General features: G+C 39.8%; 1 protein-coding gene across 1 annotated transcript; it reads right to left on the bottom strand.

Annotated features, from left to right (window-relative positions):
- Window positions 1-1,302: 1,302 nt before the first annotated feature.
- Window positions 1,303-20,220, bottom strand: LOC115375114 (transferrin receptor protein 1). The gene is made up of 18 exons (XM_030074442.1): window positions 20,108-20,220; window positions 12,294-12,343; window positions 10,874-11,111; window positions 10,176-10,368; window positions 9,808-10,030; window positions 9,439-9,561; window positions 9,181-9,276; window positions 8,248-8,387; window positions 7,921-8,072; window positions 7,402-7,521; window positions 7,171-7,256; window positions 6,932-6,995; window positions 6,515-6,582; window positions 6,281-6,351; window positions 6,020-6,110; window positions 5,679-5,900; window positions 4,728-4,886; window positions 1,303-3,679 (listed from the first exon to the last, which is right to left on the bottom strand). Exons 2-18 carry the CDS (start codon window positions 12,324-12,326, stop codon window positions 3,437-3,439), a joined length of 2,322 nt encoding a protein of 773 aa, XP_029930302.1. The 5' UTR covers window positions 12,327-12,343; window positions 20,108-20,220; the 3' UTR covers window positions 1,303-3,436.
- Window positions 20,221-20,336: the final 116 nt, after the last annotated feature.

Consider the following 20,336-nt stretch of genomic DNA (forward strand, 5'->3'; position numbering starts at 1 on the left):
CCTGGAGTATTTTTTTTTTCTTTGAAAAAAGTAATTAATTTCACTATTAAAACTTATTTGTATATTGTAACCAAGCAACAGAACTGCTTATATGTATAGTGCACGCCTGCAGTGTATTTCAATATATGTAACATACTAGAATATCAAACAGTATTGAGTGCAACTACCACAACAGAAAATTATGGAAACTTCCTCTGTAGTCAACTTTTTAAATTAATTGTTCCTTTCAATATTATCCCAACTATTCAAATCAGCTAGTCAGCAAAATCAATGGATCACAGTAATAAAATAATTGTCTGATTCAATATTCAAACCAAGACACAGCACCAGTTACCTTGTAATGATTTATTGCAGCAACAGAGAGGGATAAGCAAAGCAAGCTCTTATACAGTTTCAGGAAAACAAAACAAATGCACATTTTAATTTCTGACAATCTTCAAAACACACACTTTCCCATGCTTTCCCATAGGGGACCAACACCAAATAGTAAAGGTTTCCATTTCTGTAAGTGCTCACTGGGTTGTCAAAAGTTCAGAGATACAAGTTAGAGCTTATGCCTCGTCTAAGACCAATTTGATACATGGAAATCAGTTTAACAAATCAACCAGTGGATGTATGAATGGTTAAACCTCACTTCAAATTCAGGAAATATCTTCCAGTGAACCATAATACTAAGTGATTTTGGTTTTAAATGCACAGTTGGAAAGGGGAAGAAAACACACAAACAAAAACAAAAACAAACAAACAAAAAAAAAAAATGCAGAGCAAACAATGGTGAGACCAGACTGATAAGCTGCAGTGAGAATGGCATCAGTTTCTGTTTCCATATTCAATCCATTTAACTCCAAAAGGAACTACATGATGAAATCCGGTTCTTACAGAGTAAAATCTTTTTCTTTCCATTTTTCCAAAACATATTTTGGACATTTTAATATTAATTGTTGCTGTTAACGTCATCTGAAATGTGGCTTAATACGGCACATCCTTACACCAATAACTTTTGGTTCTAGCAGACAACAGGCAAAAAAAAAAAAAAAAAAAAGCTATCAAAAGCATCGGAAATATAGTCAAAAAACTATAGTGATTTCAAAGTGTTGATCATCAAAAACAAATATACATCCTCTAAAAACTCTTAGGTAACTAGGATCTCAACACTATTATGCAGTCGCAAAAGAAAAAGGCACAGGTAAGAACCCCTTTAAGAAAGTACACATTGAAAGAAGTGAAAATGTACTTTGATACTGACTGAATCAGTAGAACACAAAACCCACTTTTCAGAGTATTGATTTTTTTTTTTTTTTTTTTTTAAATGGAAATAACAGACCATTGTGACCACAGCCACCCCTAACATTTTTGTAACAACTTTTGAAAAAGAAACAGACAATCCATAAGGTTTGACCATTTAATCAGTTCTGTATGCAGCCCCAGGAAAGACAACAGGTTAACGGCAGGTACATTAACCCGTGACACAGATTGGAAATCTTTTCAGAGGGTGCCTTATTGTGGCACAAATGCATAGCGGGACTGACTGCCAAAGGGCCCTCACAGATAAGTAGCATTGTTTCAACTCATCAGTACTTCTCAGATCTGTGCAAATGTCCTCAGGAGCTGCAGGCCTCATTCCTGCCTGTAAGGGAACTACAGATCTACATTGTGAAGAAATTAGCATGGAACGTCACAGAAGGGTTGCAAAGGCGCAGACGTGTACATTGAATTGCAATGTACTGTATATATATACAACATTATGGGAAACACTGTTCCCGATAATAAAAACATCCACTCCTACAGTGAAATATGGAGGGCACTGCCTCCGATATGGATACACACTGGTAGGCAAAAACTACCTTCTTGATTTTCACATTATGGAAGACACTGCTCCCGATAATGTTTTCAGGATGAGAAGTGTACATGTGCCAATAAGGAACCAGTACAGACGCACAGCCACAGGTGTTATTAAATGGCAGCTCATTGTTGAAATGTCTCGGCTTAAAACGTCAGTATTTTCAAGGTGTGTGATAAACATGAGCTGGCCCAGCTTCAATAGTCAATCAAAAGTCAAATTTATGCTGAGATGTTAATAACTTGGCCTCAGTATTATGAGGACATTGAGTTGTGTTGAACTGCCTGACTGTTCTGTGTTCAATATTGGCTGTTGGTCAACAGGTATACTTCTTTTAGCAGATGCTGCTTTTGACATTTCGACAGTATAACTGTCATAATTATGGAAGGCACTGCTCCCGATAATTATACATTTCTTAAAAAAAGGCGTTAAAAAAAACAAACACTATTTATAGTGAACCCTGCCACTGATAAATAAATAACAAAATAAATAGACGTACGGTTTTTGTTTCAGTGCCACATGGTTGAAGACCTTCTCCCCTAGTTTTTGAAAAGTCTAAAGAGATTATTCATGTCAGAAGGTGGCTCATTCAGACAACTTACAAAAGGTAACTGCAAGTGAATTGAGATAAAACAATTCAACTGTGATATGAGGACTTTAGTGTCAAGTTTTTTTGTTTTTTTGTTTTTTTAAAGATTAGCGAAGCAGCAGTAGGAGACTGTACTGGCCGGTGCCAAGTGATAGCTGATTGTCTCTCATTTTAATATTCTGCAAAGTGTTTTCTTTTTTAACACCACTACCGTGCAGCTGTAAATTAAGCTTCAGTCCTCACACCAACATTTGAATCTCTGACAATGACTTGAGCTGCCCATTTCAGCACAATATGAAATTATAGCTACCAACAGAACCAGCTCAGGTTTAAACTAAATGAGGCTACAGCAGTGGAAATACCAGCAGACTCAGATTGCAGTTATGATCTGGATTATAGTAAACAATAAATGAAGAGTATCAAGCTTATTGTACCATACTGCCCATGTTGTATTTTTTTTAAATAGCTGAGCTGGCAATCATAGTTATCCCTGTGATTCTGACCTGATATTGTGCTGAAACAGCATCTTTTTCACTACATTCAACTCATCCATGGTTTAATACCAAATTAAGTAGTACTGTCGCATAAGATGGCCATTTGAGGGTAGTCATCATTAGCACCGAAGTATTCATGGTGTGGTACAGGAATACCACACGGTAAAATTATTGTTTTCCAATGTGGGAAAAACATAATGGCCTTGGGATTACTTCACAGAAGACAAGTGAGCTTGTTTTTTGTTAAGGCGGCTGAATTCAGTTTCAGTATTAATTCCTAGCTTTATGGAGAATTTCAAAAAGAAGAGAGATTAAGCAGTAATGAGTAACATTGACATCAATTTATGAACACTGCTACTTTTAAAATTTTCTGCAGCGGGTTAACCTCATTTAGAATGCCGTGCAACTGCAGCTGTTCTGTTATCATTAACAACTTATTGGTTTTCACATTGCCAGTTGTGTTAGGTGGGCCAAACCATAGACAAGGGAGGGAGAGAGGTGAAGAGGGACGTTTTAGATCTCGTTATCCAAAGCCCAGATATCTCCTGCTAGTGAGTTGGCACAGCCCTGAATGGTCCAGGTGGCCAGGGCAAACTGGTTGCGGAACAGGTCAGCGTCGGCCTCGGGGTTGCTGAGCCTGAGGGCCTCCAGGTGTGTGGACAGCGCGTTGAGGGTGTGAGGGCCCGAGCCCATCAGGATGTGGCGGAAAGGACTGTCTTTGGGAGACACGTATGGCGACAAGAGGTTCCTCTCCACCTGCACAAAAATTAGGAAAAACAGAGGACAATGATGATAAACTGTTTTAGTTTTCATACAAGCCACTGGACCATTATCTTGCTTTAGGGTTTACTATGGGAAGGGAATTAGCATTTTATTGCTGTGCAGATGTGGCCAGATTTGAATGTTTGTGTTTCATCTTTTCACCTTCTCATAACTACCTTGTGTTTTGTTTTTTTTTAATTTATCAATAGCATTTGTTTATCTATTTTTAGGATATTGATGGCATCTAGTGAGGACAGCCAAGGAAGAATTTCATTGTTAGGATAACTTTCTTCCCTGTGCAAATGACAAAACCTTTGAACCTTGATTATTGACATTTCTGCTATATTTTTATAAAACTACCTCTAGTCTTACAAAAATCCCCAAATTTTTCCCCTTTATCCAACCCTACCAGTTTCTAGTAAAATCCACTGCTGATTAGCTGGCAGTACTAGAAGGTCTGCAATCTGCTCCAGTCTTAAATGTATGATGCAGTGTTTCCTCTGTAGTCATTCAGAAGTGGTGCACCAAAATAGCAAATAAATTACCACCACTGCAAAAGAAAATGCGAAATTAAGACTGCATTGCACACTGCAATTCAACTTCAGGATAATCTAAAGTATAGTGTTTAAGAAGTAACGATTATGACTGATATTTTTTGCACGAACCGCAGCTTGAAACAACATATGAAGCAAAACTAAAACAATCGCCCACTACAGAGGAAACACTGTGTAATGATTAATTGACTTTGATTAAGTCTAATGTCTTCATGATAGTCTGACCATGTCAAGCCCATTTCAGGAGATTTTTTTCCCTTGAAAACAACTCTGGCAAATTACCGGTGTAATTTTCACTTTTTTCCTTTATCCTGAATAAAGAATATACAAGGGTGTAAAGCACATGAAAAACATCAGATTTTTTCAAGATAACCCACTTGTTAAGCGTTGATACTCTGGATACATTTCTACAGATGATACATTAATAATATTAATAATATCCTCATGAAATGAATGTGAAAAAACAAATTCTATCCCACTGGTCTTACCGCCATGATGCGGTCATTGATGAGGCGGCACATCTCAATGTCCTCCAGATCACTGTTTTCGGAGTCTTTGGCGAGGGCACGAGAGGCGCGGCTGTAGGACCCGGACGCAGAGATCAGCCACTGCACTGACAGGGCCTTGGGCAACAGCTGCGGCTGATACTGGAAGCACACATAACATCCACAGGGGCCCATTTAGCGCTTTGAGTAAACACCACAAGATGGAATATCATCTGGGCACACCACATAATCAAACCGACAGAGTAAACACAACACAGCAAAACAAACAGGAAAATCAGCTCTTTGATTTAACTGTCAAATCAAAGGCAAGTGATTACACAATTCATTCCCTCATTTCCTCCACCTGTATAATCATAATAATAATTTATATGTCCTTGCTGAGTGGCAACGCTAACCACTTAACCACCATTACTTCCCATTTTCACAGGCAACAACAGCAATTCAGTGTTTCAGAAATTAAACATTTGCGATAGACCGATTAATCAGGCCAATATCTGGCATTAATATCTGGGGAAAAAAACGATGTTAGCATTCCCCATTATCTGCTGATAAATGCTGTTAGGTGCAGTAAAATTGTATTTATATTTCATTCAAAAGTTTTTTTTTGTTTTGTTTTGTTTTACAAAATTTAGTTTTTTTGATTAACTGTGGACATTTATTTAAAACAAGTGCACTGCAGACAGAGTGAAGATCTAACAGACACAAAGACAATGGCACTATATAACAGCTGTCGGCCGCCCTTCTCTCTAAAAATCAGCACTGAAAAACACATATCCACCGACCACTATTAAACATTGCCCTCTGGTGCCATAATCCACAGTTTTCAGAACCAAATTTGCCAGATCTGCATATGGCAGAAAGTGAGATTAAGTCCAACTTCCTGCTGGACCTCTATTAACATTCAAAAGTCCAAATCCAACAGATCCCACTTACCCTCTGAACAGTCTTGACCCTCCGGTTGATCTCTGCCACTTGACTACGGATGATGCTGTTGTACTTCTGCAGGTCCAGACGCAGCAGGTGGTCGTGGACAAGTCTCAAGGCTATGTGACCTGCAAACTGGGCTGCTGCCATCGCAAACTGAGGCGTCTGACTGGATGTGGCTGAATTCAGCTTGTCTTCGGTATCCAGCAGTGTGCCAAAGTACTTATAATCCTACAGAGGAAAAGATAACACATTTCAAGAACTCTGACTGACCTGTTGGGAAACAAATATCACATCAATTAACGTGATATACCATATTTAACTTGTATTACTGCAGCCGGCTGACTTACTGAATTGGAGGTGAATCTAAATGAGACAGAGGGAATGCCTGAGAAGGCGAGGAAAGGGTAAGCTGCATCGTCCATCTGCAGCTCCTCCAACCTGGAAGACAAATTCACATATAAAACAAAGGCCTACATATCTAACCTCGGACAGGATGCTAGTGAGACAGGGTTAGGTGCTGCTAAGGCAATTATCACAACAACGAGACACTATGGAACTGAATGAACCGACACCCTGTCTTCTATACAGCTGAATCGAGTCTAACTTACACAACTTTCTCCCAATGCGGCCCCGAAACCTGGTCATAGAGGGTCACACTGGGCTTGCTCGGAGCTTTTACCTAGAAAGAGAAGAGAGTACACATCAAATGCAGAAAGGTACCTAGAAACTAAAAATGTTCACAGAATATTTCTTTCTGTGTCAGTGTGAATTTATTTTTGATCAGTCAATGAATTGAAAGTTTGGTTCCCTGAAATCGGATAGTTCTCCAGCTGTTAATTTACCTCCTTCAGAGCGCCCTCAATCAGACTGTACATCAAGGGGCTGGCAGCAACTTTGAATGAATCCCGACCTGGACAAGAAGATTTATATTCAAATTTTTCATATTGACCTAATTTATGAATTTATCCAACGCCATATAAAGTTAATGCTACAGTGCAAATTTTTTACATATTAATAACCATTTCTTTTGTTCAATCTAATGGCAAATAAGGTCTCACAGCGACCATTAAGCCCAATGATAAAACTTCACACAGCTCCCAAAAAACATTTTGGAGGGTTTTATTTGAGACAACATAGAATTGGCAAGGAAATGAAGGATTAATAGGTCTTAGTTGTATCCAAATATATCTGTCTGCGTTGCATAAGATAATGGGACAACATTAAGTGCTGTCAATCACACTGTTCATGATGATGCATACCTGTTACAACGCCATCCAGGTTAATGTATGAGAAAGCTTTCATGCTCAGAGAGGAGAGATAACCCTAGAAAAACAGATATGGATTTGAGAAATGACAAAAAGGAGAACACTCAGCAATCAACATACTTTAAACATAAGGCACTTTTGCTAAATTAAAAAAAAAAAAAAAAAAAAAAAAAAAAAAAAGATTTGGATGTTCTTGACAGAAATTTTTCATGTGTTTCATCCTGCAGTCTCACCTCCAACCACTCTGTGGCACCAACACTCCCATATTCTCCAGCACTCCAGCTGGCAAAGACAATACTCCTCCTGAGCCTGAATCCCTCTGTCAAAGGGAAACAAGTACAAATTAATCCAAGGCATCTTGTCATCTTCACAAAAAGCATAAAGTTATTTTAGTCAAATTCTTACACGTACAATATCACAAGGGGAAACATCAGCTCAGATACAAACTGGCATCAGATACTCACCGTGCTTCACCATTTCAGAGATGGAGCGTGCCAGCTCGACCAAAACACTGGTGCCGACAGTCGATCTGGCAAAACCTGGACCCCACGAATCCCTCTGTGCACCAAGAATGACGTAACGGTCTGAAAAACAGGGAAAAGAAGATTAAAAAAAAAAAAAAAAACGAGAAAGAAGATGACAGGAGGGAAGAGTTCTAAAGTGTACAAGCACAGACACAGTGCAACAATAATTCAACTGTGATTGTTGCTTTTTTCATGCTCGGCTGAAATGTACTTTGAACTTCAAACCCATCTATTTCCAATTCCTTATGGAGTGTTTTCAACTAATTTAGCATCTGCTGAGAGCCAAATGTCTGCCAAAAATTTAAAGTCGCTGACTTTAGGCATATTAAAAACAAGCATAGGGCAGGCACTTCTGAACAGAAAATGGAACAATTTTGGTACTGTCTTGTCGAGAGGTCCCTTGAAAAAGAGATTCTTGTCCTCAGTGGCACTTTATGGTTAAATGAGCATAATATATACCTGAATCCACATAGCCTTTGATGACACCAAAGATGTTATTGATCTTCCTCTCGGTCAATACGTTGTTGACTTCCACAGTAACAAGATCTGTCTCATTTCCCAGCTTAGTGACGCCTCCCCACTCCGGTGGCAAAGTCTCACCACCCAGCTGTCTGTGGGACAAAGAGAATATACAGAATAAAGCAAAATATATGTAAACCTCTACAAATCCACTTGTGCTAATCTGCGATACACATAACTGCAGGTCTGAATGACTATGATCTACCATATTAGTGTCCCTAAGAAAAGACTTTACATTTTAGGAGGTTCATATATGCCCATCCCTACCTCATGATGTTTGTAGCCATATTTGCTGTGATGGTCTGGGCCAAAATTGATGGCAGGCCTGAGGACTGAACAGGAGGAAACTGGGTGTGGTTGAAGGAGGGGAAGCCTGGAGTATATGGGTCCCCTGAACCCAGATGAACCTAAGGGAGACAAGGGCAGGGTGGACAAGACAGAAAGTTAAAATTGATCTGAGCAGGTTGGAGAAAGATGCTGCCCTTTGCAAACAGTGCCTGCTAAATTAGCTGCCAAATTAGCCGATTCAGCTAATTTTAAAAAATGATGGCCAAATCTGACAAGTGACAGCTATTCTGGATTTAAGAAAGAAAAAAATTACATATATAGGCAGCAAAGTAACGATGTAAACATTTTCCAGAATCACTGACGCTAGAAATTTCACACAAAATCACACAGGAAAGGTTTTGCCCCACTTACAAGTATTTGTCATGTAACAGTAACATTATGTCAGGCAGCTGTCAGGCAGACAGACCAATGATTTGTGTGTTAGACTGATCACAGCATTTTTATAGCAGCGTATAAGTTAAGCTTTTGGCTTCTATATTTATAAATTCATTCAATTTTACCCCTCTGGTATTTATGAGAACCAAATTATACATGGTAAGGGTACATTTGTGTATTTCCATTTGACAATTTCAAATCATGTGCTTTTGTCTGTCCATGTCTTATTCTGTCTCCTCACACAGAGTTCAGCAAATGGCTGATAATTACGACTAATTAAATGGTGCCTTTATAACAGATTTATTATTTTCATACCCCAAAAATAAACCCCAACTGGAATTCCTACTTCCTCATGATTTGTCCATCTTCTGCTATGTGATGTCATTAGCACAGAAGATTTTGACAATTATCATGACAATTAATCATGAAATCATCACCACCACCTGTAGGGCACAAATTTAAATGTCCAGCACTCACATGTCCATAGATCTGGGTGTTTTCTCCAATGGGGTAATCGTCAGGGTCTGGGTAGATCAGCACAGCAGAGGCATTCAGTTTGGCAGCATTGTATACCTGGCAGCAAAGAATAAAGAAATGGAAGTAAATTGACAAATGAGGAGAAAGCCACACTTCTCATACAATGCACCCTTAATTATGTCATTTATTTTACAAAGTCACAAAAAAAGAAAAGTACAAGTTCATGTATTTTGTCTCTTTCTCAATGGCACAACTCACCTTCTCAGCAAAGCTGATCTTGCCAGCTCTGACCAGGATGACCCTGCCATTCACGTTGATGCTCTTGCCCTGCAGCATTCTGAAGTCACTTTCCTGCCCATAGTGGGCATACAGGACAGCACCCTGGAACAAAACAAGTCATTTAAACCCAATGCTGTAGATAATTGTATGACATGTGGTTCATGATATAACAAAATCATCTAAGCTGTACTTTTTATTGCACGCCAATCCACTTAATGCATAAACATTTTGTGAAGATTCTCCTTTCACCCTGACAGGGTGTGGATTATATTTTGTCCTGATTTTTACAGCAAGTGAAACAGTGTAATATCAATCTTCAGCTCTGCTCCCCTGCCGCTTGTAGTTTACCGTTCTGCTGCCAGTGGCACTGTAAGACAGGAAGCCCTGAGGTCGCTCTTCTCTCCCTTTGAAGACAACTTTGTTGAAGCCAGAAGCAGGGGCCTGCTGAATCTTAATAAAGTGCTCGTCAGTCCAAGTCTGAATGCCATACTCCTTAAACCTCTTCAGCACCTTGTTTGCTAGCGCATCATCGCCGGGAGAACCAGCCTGGTGGCTGTTACTGGCAAACTCTCTGAGGAAGGGGAAAGAGAACGAGGAGGAGGAGGAGAAGGGGCCTTTAAAAATGGTAAGAGAAACTGCTTGTTTCAGTCATTTTGCATTTGGTCTGACAAACTTAAAAAAAAAAAAAAAAAAAGCCAAAACTGTTTCACATTTACCTAAAGGTGCTGTCAAAGTTGGATACGCTGAGTTGTTGAGCTAGAAGTTTCTCCACTTTATCCCAGTCCATCAGAGGAGCAGCACGTGTCTCATGGAAAGCCTCAGGGACATCGTCATTAAAATCCAGTTTGGAGGCTGCACAGCTGGGAGCCAAGTCCTTCTTCCGATGAACCAGGTAGCCAATCAAGTACCCTAGTGGTGCCAATGGTTACACAATTAAAAATCAGAGCTGGACCAACAATTGCAATGACACACAGAAGTAGGCAAAGGACAATGGAGAGAATTAGAGGCATTATGTTACATCCTCAACCTCAAAGTCAGCACTTAATCAGCACATAATTCTATACTGTAAACTGATGATGCTCTGAGGCATGAGGCACTGAAGGGTCCGGAGCCATTTTAAAACCTGCAGTGATTCAGTTTTTACAGCAGAGCTTAGATTATTGATTGGAGCAAGTGTCTGTTTGCTGGCAGCACCCACCTCCCAACTGCTTACAAACTCCTAGGAAGTATCTGGAACTATGTTTAATTTCAGCTCTATAACTCTCTGTAGGTAGATGCCTCTGATAACAATTACAGTCTGTTTAACACCACTGAAAAGCATTTTAATTCCACAATGAAGGAGCTGCTCCAGGATTAATTTCTAGTCCCAACACATTTCCCAAACCTCCTTATCTGCGTAAACATCTGCCCTTACCGATGATGAAAATGAGGAGGGTGGTGGCTGCCATGAAGCAGATGTTCTTGGGTGTGCGTCCAGGTTTGCGGGCCACATAAGGGCTGCGCTCCGAGTTGTGGTTGAGGTGGTCTCCCACTCCATTGCCGCCAACCTCTTCATCCATGTCTGACGACAGCTTCATCTCCACCTGGCTGTTGTCACCTTCCATGTTCTCAGTCAGGTTGAAGCGCGTATAGGAGCGTGGCTCCCCATTTAACTGTTGAGGTAAATAAAAATAATTGCCTAAATAAAAACAATCTGGTTGCAGTTTTGTCATTTAGCAAGGAGCAGGTACATTGGCCATAGTGCTTTGGATGTCACCTATAACTGCAAGCCTTCTGCTGTTGATCTCTCTATAGCTGAATATCTAGATTTTACAACTTTTCCCCCAGAGACAGCTAACATTAGGATTGATATGCTGTATCCTCTGTTTTCACCACCAGAGAGCACTCAAAATCAAGGACTCAACTTCTGCCCCTCCTAATTCCTATCATCATTTTTTTTCATATGTATTTCCCGCTCTATTGAATAATGGTATTAGACAATTATCAACTATCACTTATACATGTACTATACAGTGAGATCTTTTTTTTTTTTTTTTTTAATTAAAGGAAAGAAAGAACCCTCCTTCATTCTTCCAGTTTCAGTTAACTCCTACCAAGACCAGCTTTTTGGACTTGATTTTGGTTGAGAAATCAGTATTTTATTGACCTGTATGTATTTCTTCTTTGTGCTTTTTTATTTGTATCTTCCTTTTATGATTTCAGCTGTCTTACCTGTCTCTCTACTCCCCTTAATGTTTTTCAGTTTTTAAAATCAGCTGTAAAGCACAATATATTGTTGTCTGATGTATGAAACATAATTATTAATATTATTAGTTAGATAACCTGGTGCATACCAGGGCTGTTGTTTAGACTCTGTGGTTACAATGTGTCAAAACCAGCAGACAAGGAGTCACATGGAAAAGATGTAGTAAAATTCATTTTTTTTTTGGATAAGAAGTTGGTGTAATCTTTGTACAGCAATTTAAGTTGATCCCCATAGGTTTTGTATGAAATATACTTTGAAGATCAGTGTCTGTATAGTCGCAGCCCAAGTAAAACTTGTATGAGTAAGGAACTATAAGCCCTCAGGACTAAAAATGTCAGCTATTTCCTGGTTTTGTCCCATGATCACTTACAGCTTTCTTATGACATTTTAATGTATTAGTCTTTGTGAAGCAGCACACTAAAATGTATTGTATTACTTCCACAGTGAAGTAAAATGCACTTAAAAATATTTGCTGTTTGTGACAATAATGTCAAAGGCAGTAGTTAATGAGATGAAGTATTACTGGGGGAAAGCTAATTTTGTTAGAGAAATCAGATAAGCTTTTCAGGGTTTTGGAGGCAATACTCACCATTTTGAATATTGTTGATCTTGCCTGGTCCATTGCTGCTTTTCAGAAATCTAAAGACATAAGCAAACAAGAAAATGGTTGAGTCAGTACAAAGTCAAACTATGACCATTTTTGCCTGTCACTGTCACCTGGCCATTTAAAACTTCAAGATTTCATTCCTGCACAGCGTGTTAATATACTGTTTCATTTCTAAGAATAACAGGGTGTATATCCCACCCCTTATCCAAACATCCTTGAGGATTCTATGGTAAAAACTAGAAAGGCGACACTGTTTCCAGGCACAAAAGCCCAGTGTCTAGCACCATGAGGTCAGCTCAGACACTGTGCCTCCATGTGAAGTCGATGGCCAGAAGAATACAATGTGAGAAAAAATAAACTAACTTCCCACTCTCTTTGATTCAATAGTAATGCCAAATAAAACAAGGTTTCAGCTGAGCAGAGAAACAAGACATGAAATGCAAGACTTCTGTGTATTGTCTTAAATGTTATAATCCCTGACAAGTGTAATAGGAACCAAGCATATGATCTTCTGGAGAGGGGGATGTTCTGTGAGGTGCTTCACCTTCAGAGATATTGGAAAAATCAAGTTCAGGTCAGGCTCAGCTTTGTACAACAGGTACTTGAAGTCACAGGAGTGCAAGCAGCTGCAACTTTGCTTCAACTGTTATGAGATCTGCAACCCTTTGGGAAATTACCCAACTTAGCCACTGAACAACTTACCCAACAGTGCTACACCAAATGAACAGTGACAGTACTTCTCCTTTACTGAAAAAGAACAGCAGTGGCAACAGACTCTATTGTCACTGCCAAAATGTGGCTTGTACAAAAGGGGAATTTGATGGGAGAATTATAACACTCAAGAGTGAGCTGCCCTGCTGTTGCTGCCTTGTTTTCAATCAGTCGTAGCAAAGATGCAGTGTAAGTTATTTACATGATGTACATACTTGAGGATTTTTTTTACATTTGCGCTCGTATTTTTGCAGATGCAGAAGCATAAGCAAGTACAGGGTGACACAAAAAAACGGGAACTTTTTAACAATTCAATAAAACCAAGAGTGATGGAAGAAAAATATATAATTCATAGTAATTGAAACCTTAAAACATGCCATTTAAGAAACAATGATGGAATATTCATTTTTTAAAAATTGTGCTGCCACTTTCTCATGTCTGCCAATATGCACTTCAAAGATTCCTGTTTTTTTGGGTCACCCTGTATAATCAACATCTTTAATTTGCTCATCAAAATATTAACATGATTTCTTGATGCAGCTTTAGGCAATACTTTTAGGTAAATATACGAAATTGCCCCAATTACAAATTTAAGATGAAACAGAAGAGCCCCAACTGAGGCACTGTTCAACTCTTTCTGCCTAAATTAAAAATTCAGGAACTGGGTATGTACACTGGCAGGAAATCTACATACAGGATATCAGTCAAAATACAAAACTTTCCCCTTAACAGCAGAAAACATTGTTCAGAGATTCAACAAGGATGACTGATCCTGGTGCTAAAAGATTTGCTTCACCACCACCACCACCCCCCCAGCAGCCAATAAGAAGAAGAAATTCAGGTCAGGAGTGCAAATGGTTGAGCATTTGAGGGATTGGCCTTGGCTGTAAAACCTCATGAACTGAGCTCTCCCTCCACTGTCTGACCTTCAGAAAGGAAGAAAACAGACTTAAATCTCTTCCAACAGCCATCACCTTATCAACCACTGAAGTAGGTTAATCTAGCTGCTATTCCCATTTAACTTCTCTGTGAAGGGTATATGGCCTAAAGGGTTAAACTACTACCAAACTGGCAGAACTTTGGACTGAATAAATCCATCAAAGAACAGTGGACACTGGGCTCAACACAAACCCCATACTACAGTCAAATTCAGGTCATGTCTTTTTCTTCTTTTTTTTTTTAAACCTACAAGCTTCACCATTGTAAATGCCCAGAAAGAAAAATGCTAAGAAAGATGCTCAGAAAAAAAATGTTCAGAAAGAAAATGCTAAGTGCAGAGAAACCTCCCTAAATTAGCCTTTGAGAGAAATACGGCAGCTTCGCTGGACAGAGATCCCAAACTGGACATTGCGTGAGAGGAGTGCTTGTGTAGTCAAATGCCAGACACACACACACATGCACACACACAGGCAGGCAGGCAGGCCTGCCCTACTTAACAACACCACAGGATGGCCTCACTGAACTCCATTAGAAAAGATGAGCTTCCAGCACAGCAGAAGCCCTGGCCATGCAGTTAAAGCTGTGCAAAAAATAAAATAAATACAATCAAGTATCGGGGGCAATGCCGCAATTCTCGCGCTAGCACCTTTTATAGATCTCTAGTCAATCCTGTACTTAACTTTCTATATGATCTACAGTGACGTCTACATTTTTAGCACACTGTGTTAATCACATGCCTTCTGCTGATTCTAATAAATATTTTATATATTTTGTCAGTATACCCAGGTGTTATGAAGTAGGTTGTATTTTAAGCTCCATTTATACATTTTTGTATTTTGCATTTCTGTAGCGTATTGTGTCATGTTACACACAAGTTTTATTGTGACCCATGTATCATGATGCATATCATATTGTCAAGTCCTGCCAATATCCAGCCATAATAGTTCACATGTCTTTCAATGAAGCCCATGAGCTCACAAATGCAGGAGCATAACCCTCACAATAAGATAGGTCAGAAAATGCTCAGGCTATTTCAGGCTACATGTAGCTATCTTTAGAAGCTAGGTTGGCCTCAGTTAGCCTACAGCCTCCTTTAACTTCTGTAACCTTGAACAGTGATTAAACCTGACAAACAGCAGTAGGCTGGCTCTCAGGTCACAAACTGTCTTAACCAAAATTATTTGGTAGAAACTCTTCCTACCTTAGCTCTCTATGGTAAGAAGGGCTACGTCTATAATCTTACATACCAAACATACTCTGCCTCAGCGTTAATACTATAATCAGCTTAGCTAGTCTTGTTAGAAAACCCTATGGTTTAGCAATATAAAGTGTGATTAGAAAACATGAAGGACGCACATACATACAAACACACAAGCACAAAGAACTTTCTCCATTAGGTCTCTGTAACAGCTAAATAAAAGAGTGCATGCCCCAAGTGTTAAAGCCGGTCTTCTTGCTCTCAACATTTTCTGGACCATGATCAAGTTCTGTATCTCCACTGAATAATTTTCAGATGCGTACATGTGCATGGGAAAGATAGTAAGAGCACACTTGAGTCACACCCTACTAGGACGCACACTCAGACACACATGGCGTATTAGACAATCATATCAAATGAGGCCAGGACAGCATGGTTCCCTGAGCTTTGACAGAAAGTGACACTGGACATAGCGTATCTGCCAAATACAACACACTGAGCCCTTGTAGCTGGGGAGACCATTACGCCTACTGTGTCCCACACTGCTGAACTGCTCTGAAGCTAAATCATTCAGATATGCTTTACTGTTAGATGTTATCAGGACCAATTTTTCTACATGATCCAGGTCAGAAAAAGCATGCAAATCATTGCCAGATAATGGAAATTGTTGCTTTTTAATGGAGGCCTATTACCTGCCTTGAACCCTCAAGGACTGTTTATCCATGCAGACTGATGAGGGAACGCTATCAGTGCTGGAATGGTAAATTTCTCTCCAGTTTGCAGGGTCAGACAGATTGCGAAACCAGGGGAAGGGCTCTTGATGCAGCCTCGACCAAATGCAATGGGCACTTACTGAACAGATCTTGAAAAATGGCCAAAAAAAAAAAAAAAAAAAATTCAAGCTCCAGCCTGAATTTCTCCTCTCTTTTGTTGAAAAGAAACAAGTGATTGCATTGGAGAAGTCACAGCTAAAGCCTCATTCTCAGGCCCCAGTAACCTTTGGTTCATAAATAGGCAGCCATTAAAATGCAGGCATTAGGAACTTAATCTGACATTACAACACCATCATTGTGAACTCATTTGCAGGGTCGGGGGGTGCGGAGGAACAACTTGAAGTGAAACACCCTTTTCTTACTACACTGAACTCCCTCTATTATAGTTCGGGTGTGAGCAGGTTCAAGCAAAATCTAATTTATTACCTGCTTGCAGACATGCTTATCAGTCAACCGCCAATTTAACCTGCATCTTGACATTACATCATGTTACGGAAGGTGCATTACTGACCCTAGTATCACCTGACATGACCATAATAACAATTATGGTGATAAAGACCTAGTCTGCATGTCTTACGTGCTCTGATGGCATCACCAACAAATAACCAGGCTCTTGCATTCACAACTCTATTCATGATGTCCCACAATACTTCACATGCACCTTACTACTGACCATTTTCTGAAGCATACAATGCTTGTTTCATTTTTTATGTGTTTTTCCAACCCTCCAGGTAGCCATCCATTTCCAGGCATTTCTATAAGGTACAAAGAGGAGCCTGTGGCGATGTTTATATGCTAGTGGGATGCTCCGACATCCAGAATTTCAAGTTGGGAAAATCAAATTTCCTTCTTGGTAGCCAGAAGAACTGCCTATTTATTATTTATCTGGGTGTGATCTTCTGACGAAACAGCACAGGAAGGCACTCTTATTTTGCAACCAACTTCCTGCCACTAAACCTGCAGACTTGGCAGATCAATATGCTCAATCATAAAATAACTCAGACAAAAGGAAATTAGGGCAGGGGGTGTTCACTGTTATTAATTATGTATCTCAGTATGGATGCAGTGTGGCCCATGAGCTCAAACATGAATGGAAACTGGGATTGTCATTTAATGCAATCAAAAATTGTATTGACACAGGTCTATTGTTGCAGAAGAGGAGTCGTGGCATTCTGGGACCATAAAAAGTCATCATAGGTAGTGTAAGTTCATTATGTCCTGAGTAAATTCCCATGGAGATTTCTTTTAAAGGACAAAATTAGAAAAAAAAAAAAACTTTTACCTTTTTGACAGTTTCAACATAACTGTCAAAAAGGTAAAACATCAAGTTTTTTTTTCTAATTTTGTCCTTTAAAAGAAATCTCCACGGGGGAAAAAAAATTGCCACTTCATCCCAAGAAGCACCTTAACAATAGATGATTAAAACTGGTCTTCTTCCTGTTACAGTAATACCTTTGAGGTATTGCTACTTCTGTGCTATTTTCTCAGTCATGCAAACACATGGAAAACAATCAAGTGAAAATCCCTGTCTAACCAGCAGGCCAACTTTAACTGGAATAATGTGTAACGCATGAAGAGATTACGGTACCAGAGCCTATTTTAAAGACAAAGGCGTTCTTGCATTGGATGGTTACAGTCAGAAATGTGATTCCATGAGCTTATGCTAAATCACGAAAGAAATGGAGAGCCAGGAGATCACTGTCAGCCCAATCACAAAGCCATTCCCATTTGTACTTAATAAAAGTCAGCAGATTGGCTATAAGACTACAAGAGTCCAAACAGACCTTTGTAAGACAAAGAGCACATTTTAGATCAATACAATTCTAAAAAGCCTTGCTTGTTGCGACTCTTCTTCAACATTAAATCATAGAAAAGGTCGAATCTTTATGGGCTTGTGGTAAAAGAACTATACGCAACCAGCTTAATCCGGTTTGAAAAGCAAGCAAAGAAGACGACAAACAAGGGACAGGGAGGTGGAAACAAAGGAATCAGTAGGAAGAAGAATAAGGTGATGGGAATGGGAGAGAGATGTTGAGGAAAAGGGGGAAAGTATTAGGAGAGCAGAGGAGGACAAGGTCAGGGGTGCGTAGGAGTCATTGTGCATTTGCAAGTCATGTGAGAGTCACATTGACGAAAATCTCCGAGTAGTGCATGGGAAACGGAGCCAACAGTGGAGCGGTGAGGCAGGCCAAGTCCTATTTATTAGCGCTTATAGGCAGGATAGTGGTACTGGATTTTGTGCCACAGACATGAGGAACAGAACAGGATGCAGCTGTGCCCACATTTATAAAAGACTCTTTCAACTTTTAGCAGAGTTTTTTTTTGTTTTTTTTTTTTTTTTTTATGATACAGCACACTTGCATATATACGTCTGGCCAAATTAATCAAGATTGGCTCTGTACCATGTTTCTTGTGGGCCCCACACTAACACAGAACTGATAAGATGTGAAAACCACCTCTCACCAGTGCAGGCAGCACCTCATGAAGTGCACGTCTTGCAGAAATGCACTGACACAAAGAAAAAGAAAAACGTGTTCTAAGTCAATGAAATCAGGATTTAATGATAACTGCTATACTTACTCGACTACACACACAGTAAAACTGAAACAAGGCGTGTTCTCAATACTGACACTGTGCGCACAATGGTGGGATCGTCTTACTGTGAATGTCTCTCTGAGGCCAAAGCCATGCACATGCTCCAGAAGTCACTAGGACAACCACGGGGGTTATGTAGTGCAGTTAATATAGCTTTTTAAAACCAGGACACGACCCAGCTAGAGCCAACTAAACCTGTCATGATCACCTGCTGCTGGCTTGAACTGGGCGGGGAATGCTTCAGGAGGGGCTAATCTACATAATGTTCTGACTACATTTTAAAATAGCGCCTTTAGGTATGACTCATCTGTAACCAAATCTAGCTTCTACTCCTACCACATGACAATGTGACATGCAATGGTCTGAGAGACATTTCTAATAAGCTCCTCAAAAACCATGAACATAATCGGATATGCAAAGACCTGCATAATGATTGACACACTGCCAAGTGGTTGCTCAAGCTCCATCATATGGCTGAACTGGTTTGGGGAAAAAAAAAAAAAAAAAACTAATATTACAGGTATTTCAACAAATACTATGACTGCAATACGAGTCACAATTTTTGTAGGAATGGTAATTTTTGCATTATAACTTTCTGAAAAAAAAAAAAAAAAAAAAAAAAACACTGTTAGTCTAAATTGATGGTGTTGTGATTTTTCCTGTGTTCTGCACCTATCAAACATCTTTCCCTATATCTGCAATCACAGGTCAGGGCATCGCTACAGCACCACAATATTCCAGTTATAATGGCATTTTCCCACACATTGTACCTTCATCAAAAAAAAAAAAAAAAAAAATTGTGTCCCCTGCAGGTTGGGCTACTGCACTTAGCCATAGTTTGATGTACATTACATATTTCGATTAATTATTCAGCTTCACCGCATTACGTTGCTGCTTTATTTAGGCAGACGAGTAACTTTTAGCCCAGGCGTGCGAGTATCTTTGTGCATGGCTGTCAAAGAAAACGTACAGGCTTGAGGTTGTAAAAATAGCTCATCTCTGCAGCAGCCCGTTTGCACGTCAAGTGTCAAGGTCAGTAACTGTAATGTCTGCCTGCCTGCCTACTGACACTGTAACCCATACAGGAAGGACCTCGACAAGGCGCGCATCAAACAGGAGCAGGGAAGATCACTGAGCAGCTTCCTGAACGTGACTACCGGCTTTCCCGACTATGGCGGCCTCCTATGCACTGTCAATGTGACAGCCAAGTCGGCCAATATCATCATTTGTGTGTATAATTAAATAAAAACCACAAAAGAAACGTCTCCCCTTCCGTTTTGTGACAAGCGACACTGACTTTAACTGTTACTCGCCGTTTGCTTTGACAGACCATGCTCTTGCAGTCGACTGAATTGCGATAAGAACCGGTTACATAAATGAGTAGAGTTTAAATAGAAGTAGATATAACTGGATAGACATGTGTATGACGTTTCCCCCATGCGCTTTCTATGAAACAAGAAGGCTAAGGTCCCGGAGAGCAGCACATTTAGCGCAACCGAACATAAGGTTAATACAATTTTAGCTGCCACGCTATGCCAGTTCAACTTGACTCAACATAAATTCACATATTAAATCCTCACCGTCTCCTCAACACAGCTCGAGTCGGCTCGCTTCTTCTCTGACCTCCCCTGACACGAGGTTTCTCGCCGCGCCGTGTGTGTGTGCCCCTCGCCTGTGATAACCTTGAGCACGTTGAGTCTATATGACTGGCAAGACGGGAAAAAAAAAAAAAAAACCCTGCGCGGTGCGTGGAATGAATCTCGCGTTACTTGGCTCCGCTTCCCGGGTTTACAACGTCCAAAAGAAACA

This window comes from Myripristis murdjan, chromosome 17 (assembly GCF_902150065.1).
Source record: "Myripristis murdjan chromosome 17, fMyrMur1.1, whole genome shotgun sequence".
In the NCBI taxonomy this organism is placed as follows: Eukaryota; Metazoa; Chordata; class Actinopteri; order Holocentriformes; family Holocentridae; genus Myripristis; species Myripristis murdjan.

Coding starts and splice junctions, on each gene's coding strand:
- LOC115375114 (XM_030074442.1), bottom strand. CDS start 12,326: ATGGACCAGGCAAGATCAACAATATTCAAAATG. Junction 9,277..9,438: donor AGATCAGCTTTGCTGAGAAG/GTGAGTTGTGCC, acceptor CTTTGCTGCCAG/GTATACAATGCTGCCAAACT. Junction 3,680..4,727: donor TCAATGACCGCATCATGGCG/GTAAGACCAGTG, acceptor ATTTTTGTGCAG/GTGGAGAGGAACCTCTTGTC.